Below are 15,520 nucleotides of genomic sequence, written 5' to 3'. Positions count from 1 at the left end.
ATCACTCTTCATGACATTCTGGAGTACAGTATATGCAAATTGCCATCATCAAAACTGAGGCAGCAGACTTTGTGAAAATTAGTATTTGTGTCATTCTCAAAACTTTTGACCACGACTGTACACCAAAACATACCTAGCCTCCACAGGATCCAAAAAGAGGGCACAAAATGGTTAATTAATACAGAAACAGTCACTGTCACTTGAATACATACAGTGCCTTGCAAAAGTATTCATCCCCCTTGGCGTTTTTCCTATTTTGTTGCATTACAACCTGTAATTTAAATTGATTTTTATTTGGATTTCATGTAATGGACATACACAAAATAGTCCAAATTGGTGAAGTGAAATGAAAAAAATGTTTCAAAAAATTATAAAAAATAAATAATGGAAAAGTGGTGCGTGCATATGTATTCACCCCCTTTGCTATGAAGCCCCTAAATAAGATCTGGTGCAACCAATTACCTTCAGAAGTCACATAATTAGTTAAAGTTCACCTGTGTGCAAACTAAGTGTCACATGATCTCAGTATATATACATCTGTTCTGAATGGCCCCAGAGTCTGCAACACCACCAAGCAAGCGGCACCATCAAGACCAAGCAGCTCTCCAAACAGGTCAGGGACAAAGTTGTGGAGAAGTACAGATCAGGGTTGGGTTATAAAAAAATATCAGAAACTTTGAACATCCCACAGAGCACCATTAAATCCATTATTTAAAAAATAGAAAGAATATGGCACCACAACAAACCTGCCAAGAGAGGGCCGCCCACCAAAACTCACAGACCAGGCAAGGAGGGCATTAATCAGAGAGGCAACAAAGAGACCAAAGATAACCCTGAAGGAGCTGCAAAGCTCCACAGCGGAGATTGGAGTATCTGTCCATAGGACCACTTTAAGCCGTACACTCCACAGAGCTGGGCTTTATGGAAGAGTGGCCAGAAAAAAGCCATTGCTTAAAGAAAAACATAAGCAAACACGTTTGGTGTTCGCCAAAAGGCATGTGGGAGACTCCCCAAACATATGGAAGAAGGTACTCTGGTCAGATAAGACTAAAATTGAGATTTTTGTCTGTCAAGGAAACGCTATGTCTGGCGCAAACCCAACACCTCTCATCACCGCGAGAACACCATCCCCACAGTGAAGCATGGTGGTGGCAGCATCATGCTGTGGGGATGTTTTTCATCGGCAGGGACTGGGAAACTGGTCAGAATTGAAGGAATGATGGATGGCGCTAAATACAGGAACATTCTTGAGGGAAACCCGTTTCAGTCTTCCATTGATTTGAGATTGGGACGGAGGTTCACCTTCCAGCAGGACAATGACCCTAAGCATACTGCTAAAGCAACACTCAAGTGGTTTAAGGGGAAACATTTAAATGTCTTGGAATGGCCTAGTCAAAGCCCAGACCTCAATCCAATTGAGAATCTGTGGTATGATTTAGAAAGATTGCTGTACACCAGCGGAACCCATCCAACTTCAAGGAGCTGGAGCAGTTTTGCCATGAAGAATGGGAAAATTCCATGTGGCTAGATGTGCCAAGCTTATAGACATACCCCAAGAGACTTGCAGCTGTAATTGCTGCAAAAGGTGGCTCTACAAAGTATTGAATAGTGATGCACGCTCAAGTTTTTTTTTCACAATAAAAAAATATTTTGCATCTTCAAAGTGGTAGGCATGTTGTGTATATCAAATGATACAACCCCCCCCCAAAAAAAATCACTTTTAATTCCAGGTTGTAAGGCAACAAAATAGGAAAAATGCCAAGGGGCGGTGAATACTTTCGCAAGCCACTGTATGTACAGAGAATCGACAAGCATTGTTGACATTGATAACTTTATTGATGAAAGTTCTCATCTTCTATCTGAAGAGAAGTGTGATGTTTCTAGCTTGTCACCTGTTCAAAGCATTGGGTAATGGATCCCCCCATATCATAGTTATCAGTTAGACATACTTTATTTAAAAAGGCAGCAAATCAGTGTTTTTTTTTCTAGCGATAGAAACTATAAAAAGGAAACATTTTGTTATGAAATCTGGGTCTAATAGTAAACATATGATATCTATACCTTAAGATGGCAAGTAAGAAAAGTTATCAGAGTAAAAGGAGAAGTAGATTGACTGTCGGTAAAAGGTTGAGTAGTAGTGATATACATTTCATCATTTCTTTTAAAAACTAAAAACGTACAGAAAGAAAATCGTTCACTAACATTTTGAACAAATGTTATGCAAAATCAAAACATTATTAAAAAGGTACATGCTTTCCAGTCCTCCAACTCTCAATAGAAGAAGCACATGGTTGGTAGTGACGACTCAGAGCATTAGTTTGTCCATTATTTTGTGCTGCTACTCAGAATATTCTTCTGCAGGTTTTACTTCCATCTTCTGCTTGTAGCCTCAGTTTCTCTTTCAACATAATTCTGCTGCTCTGGGTTCAAAATCCCTTCCGCAGCCAGATAGTGGAAACAGTTCAGCCTTTGATGACCTGCTTTTGCTCATTAAACATAGCAAAAAAAGTATAAAGTTACGGCAAAAAATAAATGTGTAAAATAATCTCCCAGCCTGGCAGGCCACCATTAGGACACTGAAGAGATGGGGTTGAGAGTCTGGTCTGGGGGTACAACCATTAGGACACCGAAGAGATGGGGTTGAGAGTCTGGTCTGGGAGGGGGGGCAACCATTAGGACACTGAGGAGATGGGGTTAAGAGTCTGGTCTGGGAGGGGGGCAACCATTAGGACACTGAAGAGATGGGGTTAAGAGTCTGGTCTGGGAGGGGGGGCAACCATTAGGACACTGAAGAGATGGGGTTGAGAGTCTGGTCTGGGGGGGCAACCATTAGGACACTGAAGAGATGGGGTTGAGAGTCTGGTCTGGGGGGGCAACCATTAGGACACTGAAGAGATGGGGTTGAGAGTCTGGTCTGGGGGGGGCAACCATTAGGACACCGAAGAGATGGGGTTGAGAGTCTGGTCTGGGGGGGCAACCATTAGGACACTGAAGAGATGGGGTTGAGAGTCTGGTCTGGGAGGGGGGGGGGCAACCATTAGGACACTGAAGAGATGGGGTTGAGAGTCTGGTCTGGGTGGGGGGGGGCAACCATTAGGACACTGAGGAGATGGGGTTGAGAGGAGAGCCCATTTGTGTCAGCACTTTATCCAGCCACTGCAGAGGGCCGTGAAGGTGCACTTCTATCCAACAGGGGGTGCTGGTGACATCTTGTCGGTGATACTCAGCTCCCCAGCCCTGTGGAGAGGGAGAAAGAGAGAGATAAAGCTGGGTCATATTCACCAAAGGAAGTACATGGTCAGAAAAGGAGTGAAAAAAGCAAACTTGTCCAATAAGAAATGTTTGTTTTCCATTGCGCAATGTTTTGCTACAGTGTGGCCTAATGTTACTCTCAACATTGCAGATTTGCTCTTTCAATGAAATTAAGTTAATTTAAAAAAACGGTTATTTCCACAATTTTTTATTTAAATCAATGACCAAGATCATAAAGCAGTTAATCGTACATAGTACTGAAACTAATAGAAATGTAACTGTATATCACCTTTACAAAGCTCATGCGGATGGTGCACATCTTGGTGAGTTCGTAGACAGCCTCAAAGCCGTGGTTAACAGACTGGGCCAGTAGCTGAGCAAATTCCTGGTTGTTAAAGATCTTCAGACTGCAGCCACTAGGGATCTTACACACCGTGGTGGGGTGGAAACCGTGGTGGTAGTTACAGTTACGACTCTGAACGAAGATACTGGTGTCGCTCAGACACTCTGCATAGACCTCACCTCCTACATAGTACAGGTGGACCCCTGGCGGAGGGGGGGAAGTGAGAGGGGAGAGAAAGAGGGAGAGATACAACTCTGAACGAAGATGCTGGTGTCAGACACTCTGCATAGACCTCCAACATAGTACAGGTGGACCCCTGGCGGAGGGGGAGGAGAAAAAAAGCTAAAACGCTTGTGTTTCTAGCTCCAACAGAGCAGTAAAACCTAGGAATAAAAATAAATTAACCATCTATAAATTTAAAAAAATACATGTTTCAATGGAACATCACGCATGTTTCAACTGAATATCACAAACGTTTTTCACCATTCCTTCCCCCCACTTTCTCTGAACCTCATCTCCATTTTCAAGACCTCATCAACTAATCTAGTCATCTCTGTGTGTTGCCCTGCTCACCTTTACTGACGTGGGAGGCACATTTGTGTTTATGCTCACCTTTGCCGATGTGGCGGCGTGTGTTCTCTATGGTTGAGTTGCGGTTGACGTTGGACAGCAACCCCAGGCAGAAGCGGTTCTTGTTGTTGGAGGGGTCGGTGAAGCCGTCCACCAGGACGCTGGTAGAAGAGGCATGGTAGGCCTCACCCACTCTGTTGTTCAACTCATAGTACACAATACTGCACCAGTGGCTAGGTTCCTCATACTCCACTGGCTGCACATCTACAGGGAGAAGGAAAGGAGAGAGGAGGCTGTTAACTCAAGTACACAATACTGCACCAGTGGCTAGGTTCCTCATACTCCACTGGCTGCACATCTACAGGGAGAAGGTGGAGAGGAGAGAGGGATGAGAGGAGGCTGTTCAACTCATAGTACACAATACTGCACCAGTGGCTAGGTTCCTCATGCTCCACTGGCTGCACATCTACAGAGGTCCTTCTGTGTTGTAAAGGAAAAGGGTTGCGTAATCTTGAAATGTACAATTTAATTTGATCAATTCATGAATGATGTTGTGCATTTGTAGTGCCCATGGTTCCCTTTCAGTCAGTCAACTTCGGTACAACAAACTACGGGGAGTTGCACTCTCGCGACAATCACGCTGTGACAAGGCCAATGAAATCCGCGCCTCGCTGGAAGTCCCGCCTTCCACAGGTGATAAGCGTGAGGCCCGTCTTCATTCCTTCAATCGTTCAGCTCTTCACCTTGAATGATTCACGCTTTTAAAAAACACACACACACTTACATTGCGCCAACTAAACTGTCCCTTAGTGGTAGCGTGCTAACACCCTGGACATTGTGTGCTGAAGTTTGTATGGTTCTCATAAGTTTCCTAATCACAAACAATTAGTTATTCTTAGAATTGCTTGGCCTGGCTATAGCAATAAAGTAAGATGGCTAACGCGACCGAAACGATGAAGGCTAATGTAGCAGGAGCTGTTTTCACCTGCATGTAGATTATTTGTATGAAGTTCGTGAAAATATTATATTCTCATTCTAAAGGGAATGAGTTACAAGATGTTACGTCGCTATTCAAGGCTCTTATGCCCTCGCATGGTATAAGCAAGCTGGTATTGGTCTGATGTCAAGTTCACCGTTGCCGCCATATTTGAGTTACCTTTCACTTATGATTATGGCAAAGATGGTACGCTTCTTTTTGTGATATAACATGTCATAATTCTCATACAAGTCTAGTCTAACTGTCTAAAGTGCTTATTTAATGTGTGTGTATATATATATATATATATGTAACTGTGTGAAGATCAGACTATCTCAGTATCTTGATGTATTTTGTATCGTGATGCTAGCCAGCTACCTGGCGCTAAACAAACGTTCTGAATGTTTACTCTGCTAGCTAATGAGGCGTGAAACGCCTAACGTCACCACGAGCGGCCAAGACATACATTTACATTTACGTCATTTAGCAGACGCTCTTATCCAGAGCGACTTACAAATTGGTGCATTCACCTTTTTTTTGGGGGGGTAGAAGGATTACTTTATCCTACCCCAGGTATTCCTTAAAGAGATGGGGTTTCAAGTTGTCACTATTATATTTTCATGTACAGGAGCTGGAGGAATGCAAATACATAACCGTCTGATTCTAACTTGAACACCTACATTGTGTGCTTTATTGCCAGACTACAATAAACAGGGCACTTGCCTGAACCCGATGATCCTGTATGTGCGTATCAGTCCTGCAAAGCAGCGACAGCCAAGAATCGAGGGGTTACACTAATAAGCTGGGTTCGCAACCATGCCCGTTTGTTGTCTTGTATTTCTCGGCGCATGCTCAGGCTGCCCTCGCCCCAATCAGTTAGTGTGCGAGACTAGGGGACGGCTGGCACCGTTACCCTACTAGTCGGCAGGTAGCTTAGTGGGTAAGAGCGTTGTGCCAGTAACCAAAAGGTCGCTGGTTCTAATCCCCGAGCCGACTAGGTGAAACATTTGTCGATGTGCCCTTGAGCAAGGCACTTAACCCTAATTGCTCCTGTAAGTCGCTCTGGATAAGAGCGTCTGCTAAATGACGTAAATGTAGTCCGCGGCGCAGGTTCTCTTGACAATCGTGTAAGCATTCTTTAGGGGGCTTGGTGTTCCCGATAGTGACTTCCTCTCCCGGGTGCCCGTACCTCAGCTGAGTGTAAGATGAGGGACGCCGAGATGGTTTGGGTGGTTGGTCTGGTCGAATGCCCCTTGCCACCTGTGTCTGCCTTGGTTAAGCACCGCTTGCCTCTCTTCCCAGAAGGGTCCAGGTCCCACCTTCAGGTCCCGGTCCAACGTAGACTTTAGAGATCAAGCTAGCTAACAAGCGCTGCATAGCGTGCTAGCCAGGTTAGCCAACTTGCCGAGGCGAGCTAGCTATTTTCCGGCTCCCAAATGATGAAAATGCTAGGGTAGCTCGCTTGTTTAGTATATGCTAATTGCTTGGTTATTCTAAAAATGGACAGTGCTGCGGTCAAAGAGGATAGCTAACCTAGCTTAGACCAGAAGCCTTATCATGGCTAACGTCAGCTAGCATGCATCATTTTCGGCAAATGCAGCTTACTAGCTATCCCCCGGGCGTTATGGTAATCATCTCAGACCTGTCTCTAAACCTATTGCGTGCATTGGACTTGGTTTTGGAGGCATTGTGTGCGGCCCCCTTTGAGCCTCTGAAGTTCCTCTCATGCAAAACCTCCCTGCTTATGGCTTTGGCCTCAGATAAACGCGTTGGGGACCTCCATGCGCTATCCGTACAGCCTTCTTGTACTCAGTTGGCCCCGGGCGACTAAGGTGACGCTGCGTTCACAAGCGGCCTTCGCCCCGAAAGTCATGGCTATGTCCTACAGGTCCTTAGCTTTGAGTCATTTCCGTTTTTCATCTCCTCCTTTGCTTCTTTAGATCAACAGAGGTTACATGACCTATGTCCGGTGTCAGCTTTATGCACGTACATTGAATGGACCCAGGATTTCCGGTCACGTGACCAGCTTTTTTGTCTGTTTTGCTAATCCAGTTTGCGACAGGGCGCTCTCTAAGCAGCCCCTGGATTGTGAAGGCTATCTCCCTGGCATATAGCAGCAATATAATATAATAATATAATATGCCATTTAGCAGACGCTTTTATCCAAAGCGACTTACAGTCATGCGTGTATACATTTTTACGTATGGGTGGTCCCGGGGATCGAACCCACTACCCTGGCGTTACAAGCGCCATGCTCTACCAATTGAGCTACAGAGGACCAACAAGGGTTACCTAGTGGTGTACGCGCCCACTCCACCAGGGGTCTGGCAGCGTCTTGGGCGTTGTTTAAAGGGTTGACTATAGGAGATATTTGTGCTGTGGAGAGTTGGGCATCACCACACACTTTCGAGGTTTTATTGCTTGGGTGTCACTGCTCCCAGTATAGCCCACAGTGTGTTTACTGCTGGGACAGGGGGAAAGTCACTAGGCAATAATCCCTGGTAAAATAAAGTGGAAAGTTGAAAGTCAGACTCCTCACCCCCACTAGGCATGTTCCTGGGCCCGCTGCTGCTGTTGGTCTCCATGGACCCCTCCTGTCCCATCTGCTCGTCAGGGGGCATGTAGGCCGGGGGTGGGGTGTCAGCTGGAGAGGGAAGAACACAATGGACGGATAGTTAGAGGAGACCAGCTGCTGCTGATGACAAATGGCTGTCCACAAACTCACAGCGGGCGGACGGACACATACATACACACACACACACACACACACACACAAAGAGTCACACACAGCCACTCCGACAACTCCCAAGAGGAGTTGAAACCCATCCACCACCACAGGATCTTTCTCTACCCGGAAACAGGTGCAAGGTTTTCACACACACACATCCATCACATGGTACACTCGTCTATGGATCTATGGACAGTCCCATTAGTGCTGTATTACAGAACCACTTATGGAAGACAGAAATGGAGATGTGGGTGGGGACTAATTGGTAATGGTTTTTATGAAGAAAGACTGGTCTTCCTACAGACCAAACATTTACAGGTTACCACCGTGCTTAAGAGGGTGGCCAGATTTCTCTGGATAATAACACGGCTGCCCAAACTGACAATTCAAATCAAACAACTCCGCTTTCCTCCTGTTACACCACATAGAAGTGATAGCACTAGCAGTGTAGTGAATCAATCCTGGGGGCAATTCAGCACAATTCAAAAAAGACAAAAGGCTATTTTCCCTGCTGCCATTATGCCTGACTGACTACAGCAGCCCATGAATCTGTTGTGGATCTGGGCATCAGCAAACCTCACTGGCTGGGGATCTATTCACCAGAATAGGAGCCGGAGGCCAGGCCAGGCCTATGCTGTACCCAGCGATGGGCACACTGGCTGGGGATCTATTCACCAGAATAGGAGCCGGAGGCCAGGCCAGGCCTATGCTGTACCCAGCGATGGGCACACTGACTGACAATCACCAGTCACCCTGATGCAGGGCTTTGGTACACTCTTTAGTTGCCATTTACTCCCGAGTGGCGCAGTGGTCTAAGGCACTGCATCGCAGTGCTAGCTGTGCCACTAGAGATCCTGGTTCGAATCCAGGCTCTGTCGTAGCCGGCCGTGACCGGGAGACCCATGGGGCGGCGCACAATTGACCCAGCGTCGTCCAGGGTAGGGGAGGGAATGGCCGGTAGGGATGTTGGTAAAGCATGGCGTTTGCAACGCCAGGGTTGTTGGTTCGTTTCCCACGGGGGGCCAGTATGAAAAATAATAATGTATGCACTCACTAACTGTAAGTCGCTCTGGCTAAGAGCGTCTGCTAAATGACTAAAATGTATAAATGTATTTTGATTGTCCCCCTGGCTGTCAGAAGACCCTGGTTTCTATCATGGACCATCATCACATATAGTTAGAAATCAAACCAACTTGTCCTCCACAGATTTCTAATCCCATTTTCTATCAGGAAAACACTTTTCTTTCTTTTAATGGCAATGTTACTTCCCTTTTACATTCTCACATAGAGACCAAAGGCAGTGTGTGACCAGGTGAAGTGTACATCATAGAGGCCAAAGGCAGTGTGTGACCAGGTGAAGTGTACATCATAGAGGCCAAAGGCAGTGTGTGACCAGGTGAAGTGTACATCAGAGACCAAAGGCAGTGTGTGACCAGGTGAAGTGTACATCAGAGACCAAAGGCAGTGTGTGACCAGGTGAAGTGTACATCATAGAGGCCAAAGGCAGTGTGTGACCAGGTGAAGTGTACATCATAGAGGCCAAAGGCAGTGTGTGACCAGGTGAAGTGTACATCATAGAGGCCAAAGGCAGTGTGTGACCAGGTGAAGTGTACATCATAGAGGCCAAAGGCAGTGTGTTACCAGGTGAAGTGTACAAGTGTGAAAACCCAGTGTGAATATATATGTAATAGGCTAACAGTATATGATATTGTAATAGCAGCCATGGTAACTGACTACCAATAAACACATAGGTGCATGATATATGATAGGAGTGTATACTGACATCTACCTGGAAGCTGGAAGGGGCTGGAGGGTCCGGAGCTGGCAGGAGAGTTGGGGTAGGTGCCCACCCCTCCGCTGGAGGCTGGGGAGGGGGGGTAGGGGGAGTTGGGGGAGATGGGGAAGGAGGTACCGCTGCCCCCACTGTGCTGCTGGAAGGACTCTGGGAAGGTGGCGTTCAGGGGCATGTGGGGCTCGTTGTGAGTCATGTTCCTAAACTGGACCAGGAGGCTGTGTTGTGGGTTGAACTCACTGTGGCGAGGCACCAACACCGGAGGGAGAACTGGTGGAGAAGAGATTTTAAAATAAATATACATTGGATTTGAAGCGCCTTTAAAGAAACCTTGGGACACTATAGCATTTCATTTGAAACCAGTGAAAACATAGGTACTACACATGAATGAAGGAATCTTCTCTTCGCATGACCTCTGTTGTCATTAGTGGCTGTTGTGCATGTCCACTGCAAGGATCTCCTCTAGCCTTTACATTTTAACAAAAGTACTTTCAATACCATTGTGTTTTCCATTACATTCTAAAAACGTGCTATATGATGCAGATCCTATTGATCAGGTCATTTTTAAAGTCCTTGACCTGTGCTCTGCTCCACCCCCTCCTCCCTGACATGTGACTGCTAGCTTTGTATTAACCAATTCAAGGACAGATATCACGTCACTCAGACGAGACAACACATCTATCTCTAGGGTAGCAGACAGAATGCCCCATATTGCTCACCTTGAGACATATTTATTGGAAACGTTAATCTAAATAGTATGAATGGTCAAGGATGCAGTACTCTCCTTCACTTGGCTAAATGGTTGAGGATGCAGTACTCTCCTTCACTTGGCTAAATGGTCAAGGATGCAGTACTCTCCTTCACTTGGCTAAATGGTTGAGGATGCAGTACTCTCCTTCACTTGGCTAAATGGTCAAGGATGCAGTACTCTCCTTCACTTGGCTAAATGGTCAAGGATGCAGTACTCTCCTTCACTTGGCTAAATGGTCAAGGATGCAGTACTCTCCTTCACTTGGCTAAATGGTAACTTAAGTCAGATGAACTTTAGCCTTACTGTGTAATGTACACTTCTTGTAGAAGGACGTGTACAACAGCCACAAATACATCACTTAGAGGCTAGGTCTTGCAATGCATTAGATTGAGTCAATACTATAGTAGGAACGAACATGATTTAAATGCCTGTATGTACTAGCTACAAGCTAGCGATTACATACCTGGGCTCTCTACCCTCTTGTAGTGGTAGGGGTTAATGCAGACCTCCTTCTGTTTGGAGCCGAAGGGGTATTCACACATCTCCAGAGGCTTGAGCTCATGGTGAGACTGCAGGTCGGGCCAGCGCCACACCCTGCAGTAGATAACGTGGGGGAGACCCTTCCTGTGGGACACCTGGAGACGACCGTCCAGAGACCGAGGAATGGTCACACACTTACCTGGCAGATAGAGAGGGGTTAGGGAAGGTTAGGAACTATCTGGACCAAGTATGACAATGCTTTAATATATATATATATATATATATATATATATATATATATATATATATATATATATATATATATATATCTTAGTCATCTAGCAGACTCTATGATATTATGATCCAGAGAGACAGTCTATCTCTCACACACACCTGGCCCGGACCTGACCAAGTATGATGCCGCACACAGTACACAGTGCACTACAGACAGACAGGGTCACTCACTGGGCTGTCCTGGGCTGCTGAGGGCTTTCTCCAGGTCCTCCATGGCTCCCTTCTTCTTCTTCAGTTTCTTGACCAGGGCGTCAACAGCCTTCTCAGCCCATTTCTCCTCCTCGTCCCCCTGCTTCCACCCCAGCAGACGCTTCACAGCTGGGCTGGTGAAGGAGAACAGGCTGGACATGGAGGTCATGGTGCTGCTGTCGTCTCTGGTGAGAGGGAGAAATGTACCAGGAAGTTAGGGGATTGATGAGTCCTCTTCTTCTTGGATCGCGGTCAACAGGGAGGGAGAGTGTGTGTGTGTGTGTGTGGTGGGGGTGGAGAGAGGAGGCTTAGCCTTGCACACCAAAGACAGGAAATAGAGGCAGGACGCAGGCAGGACACAGCTGCTGCTCAGGAAAGGAAAGCCTGCCGTGAGGTGGGATGTACCCTGGAGCTGGGTCACAACCAACCCCCACTGAGGGGAGTGCAGTTTGGGGAACAAGTTCAGCTGAACTCCCACCTCTCTGGGACCCTGAGGATTTACAAACGTAGCTAGTCAATAGGCAGATGTAAAGGAAAGGATCTATTCTCTCTCCTCTTCTCTGGTTTAGTCCATACCATATGATGAGGTGGCCAGAGCCTGGGTAAAGGTCTAGTGTGGAACCTGGGGAAAGAAGAAGAGAAGCTGTGTTAGAAATATTTTGCACAACAGAATCATCATGTTGGGTGACATATCTAGGGCCGGGACGATACCAGTATCACCATACTCCTTAGTATAGTGGCAAGGAAACAAAACACGAAGCGGATTTAACTTCTTTAGGAAAACAGCCCTAACGTTGGAAACAAACATTATGTTGTCATCTAGAGCAGTGGTTCCCAAACTGAGGGGTCCCCCCCCCGCGCCCAAAAAAACTAACAAAATGTTAATTTTTAATGGGACTCAGTCTGGCTTTAAAACCTTACTGTTGAAAGTTGTAATAGTAGAATGCACAAGATGCGATTTAGAACTTAGTGCATCATCAGTATTCCTCTTGTCATGTTAGTCATTGCATACCTTAGAGAGCTATTTATAACTTATCAAAAATGTCCAGATCAACTAGGCCATGTCAGTTAAGGTTTTTATTTTTTTATTTTTAGCCCATAGATGTTGTCATTTTTTTGTCACTCAAATATCACAAATACACATTAGATATGGCAAAATGTATTGAATTGCAAGAAAATGTGCTTTAAAACAACATTTTCTTTGCACCCCATGACAGAATGTGTAGAATTGCAGGAAATAAGCTTTAAACCTGCAAAATTCTCTCCACCAACAAGGAGGGGTGTGAACTGCGTGTCATGAACAGTGCTTGTGCCCATAGAAATAGACTGGAAAGCCCCCCCCCGAATGGGAACCCCTGATCTAGTGTCACATTTATTTATTTACCACGCTATATTTACCATGCTATAGCAGGCAATATTTCACATACAGAAGGTTTGCTGTAGAGTTTGCTTCGTGTTTTCATTTTTGCCATGGAAACAATATTGCGATACTGGTATCGTCATAGCCCTAGTGACATCTGTACGCAAAAGCCCCAATCTGGGAGATTTATGGACAGGATAGACAGATAGGCAGATGGGACAAAAAGACAGACAAGATCTCTGGGTGGACAGGCAGACAGATCTCTGGGTGGACAGGCAGGCAGACAGATCTCTGGATGGACAGGCATGCAGACAGATCTCTGGATGGACAGGCATGCAGACAGATCTCTGGGTGGACAGAGACAGACAGAAACACAGGCATGGCCGCACAGCTGTTGAAAACAGCCCTAGCAGAGAGGATGTGAGGCCACTGAAAGCTGCTTCCTCCCTCTCCCATCCTTTCCCATCATATCCCTCCCTTACAGCACACATCGGTCCAACAGTACCAGGCAGTTTACCGCTTCATCGTTACAATAGGGAAAAAGCACTAGTGGAGCCCTATCTGCAATAAAATATACCCTACACTTCAGTCACCACAGGAAAACAATTATGCGCTTTGTATGTGTGATGATGAAGTGAGATGGCAGGGCATACAAGGAGAACAAAATGTAGCAGAGGCTAGGTAGGCTAATCACTGATTCTCTAAAGATGCATGTAGGCCTGTTGTTTCATCCATGAAGATATGGACAACTAGGCTATACGCTATGTAGGTAAACAAGCTCTCTGGACACAGCCGGACTAAATAATCTGCTGGTTTCTGTTGCTGTGAGGCTGTAATGCCATGTGAGCGATGACAGCAATACAATAACCTTAATGACAGGAAACGAGGTGCACAGATCCCAGAGTCCAGCGACTGATCACATCACACCTCAGTATTTTCCTGCCTGGCTGTCCTGTAGCAGGGTCAGGAGGCAACAACAAACAGTGTCTGGCTGAAGAGACAGTGACAGTCACCATGGGTACCAGGTTTTGAGAGTGCCTCAATTCAATAAACATTGGACAGAAAAACGGAATGTTGTTGAGATTAAGTTTAGCGAAAAGTATAGCAACATATTGAGAAAATACTAAATCGTGTTGAAACTATTCTGACATGGCATGCTCTGACTACAGGGTGAAAGTGAAGGGTTAGACAAAGGATGGTTCAGGTAACTAAGCAAGAGATGTCTCCCCATCCCCACCCAAAGTGATACTCAGGAGAATATTGCCAAATGGATGATCATTTATGACACCAGACACCCACACTATCCCCGAGGTCTGACATCATCATTAACGCAAGGATGATAAACTACTTGACCAATTATCACAACCATTATACCACTGAAGCTTGAAACCAACACAAAGACATGCCCCGATTCCCTACAAAACAACTTTGTAAACGTAGCTAGTTACACTGAACAATATGACAAAATAGCTAACGTTAACTTCCAAGGTACACAAGAACATCTCATGCCTAGCTAGCTAGCTAGCACGTTTAGGTAGCTAGTATTCCATTTGATGAAATACACACAGTTAGCTAGCTATGTGTCTTTTGTGTCAGAGATCTATAATTATGTATGTAGCTATGTGATTATGGCTATGAAGAGGATTGGAAAATATATCAACTCATCCAATTTCGCTTAAGTGAACTTAGCTAACGAAGCTTAGCCAAGTAGCTTCCGTTAACGCTAGCTAGCTAGTTCAACACGCTACAAGTTAATTAACTAGCTTAGCTAGCCAGTTGGTTATCAAGTTGAACCGAATTGATGGTACACTCAAAGTTCTTCGTGTAATTTTACATGGCTGACCTTAACGAGAACACGTCCTATTTTCACCACAAATCCCGTCTTTATCCCCATTCTAGCTAGCGACCTCTCTCTTCCCTATTCCAGAGATAACTTTTTTTAATCACTTCTCTAGCTAGCAGTTAACGTTAGCCGGCTAGCTACACCCCACCCCCTCTGGAAAAGTACCCAAGCCTAACTTTCCTGATTAAAACTTGGTAATTTTGTAGCCTACCCATGGAAACATGCTTATCTAGTAGATAAACTATAATTTCGTCGCATACCTTTGAATAATTGAGGCAGGCTGGTCGCTTCTTTATTCCTTTTCTCTATTTAAAGCAGTCCGACATGAAGCTGTTTTTTAATTTTCTACTTTTTTTCCCTCAATGCCTCTTTCCCCCAATCTCCCTACTCCCCTGTCCTGGCGTCAAGACTGGGAGGCGGAGCGCATATCCCTCCGCTAAATTACTCTCAATTCTTCTTCTTCTCCATCTTTTTACACTTTGTCACAGTCTTCTTCAAATGAGGGCTATTCCATGTTAACAGAGTGATGCTGAGAGTCAGATTTTTCACTTTAAGATGTATGTCAAAGAAAAACCAATGATTGCAACCATACAACTCTATGCACAGGGACTACTTTAAACAATTTCCACAGAATATTTTACAGAAACACAATTCCTTGAAGAACAGTGCAGATGCAAAGTTTGGTAACAGAATGAGTTTGTGTCATCATTCTGTTACCAAACTTTGCATCTGCAGTTCTAATAATAATAATAATTTATGACATTTGTAAAGTGCTTTTCATTATACAGAATCATCTCAAAGTGCATAAAATAAAAAACAAAAAACGAATAGAACAAATAATCAAATAAAAATGTGTTTTTGTAAAATATTCTGTGGTAATTATTAAAAGCAGTCCTTGCGCATAGAGTTTTATGGTTTGTTTAACTTTGCAATCAATGATCT

At 45.1% G+C, this 15,520-nt stretch overlaps 1 protein-coding gene across 1 annotated transcript; it reads right to left on the bottom strand.

Moving 5' to 3' along the window:
* Positions 1–2,765: 2,765 nt before the first annotated feature.
* Positions 2,766–14,986, bottom strand: LOC121530692 (mothers against decapentaplegic homolog 5). The gene is made up of 9 exons (XM_045209203.1): positions 14,839–14,986; positions 11,698–11,997; positions 11,358–11,560; positions 10,876–11,091; positions 9,659–9,931; positions 7,681–7,785; positions 4,208–4,429; positions 3,542–3,798; positions 2,766–3,237 (listed from the first exon to the last, which is right to left on the bottom strand). Exons 3-9 carry the CDS (start codon positions 11,542–11,544, stop codon positions 3,094–3,096), a joined length of 1,404 nt encoding a protein of 467 aa, XP_045065138.1. The 5' UTR covers positions 11,545–11,560; positions 11,698–11,997; positions 14,839–14,986; the 3' UTR covers positions 2,766–3,093.
* Positions 14,987–15,520: the final 534 nt, after the last annotated feature.

Source organism: Coregonus clupeaformis, chromosome 29 (assembly GCF_020615455.1).
Source record: "Coregonus clupeaformis isolate EN_2021a chromosome 29, ASM2061545v1, whole genome shotgun sequence".
In the NCBI taxonomy this organism is placed as follows: domain Eukaryota; kingdom Metazoa; phylum Chordata; class Actinopteri; order Salmoniformes; family Salmonidae; genus Coregonus; species Coregonus clupeaformis.
Note: the sequence above shows the minus strand (reverse complement) of the source record. Positions and strands in the feature narration are given on the sequence as shown.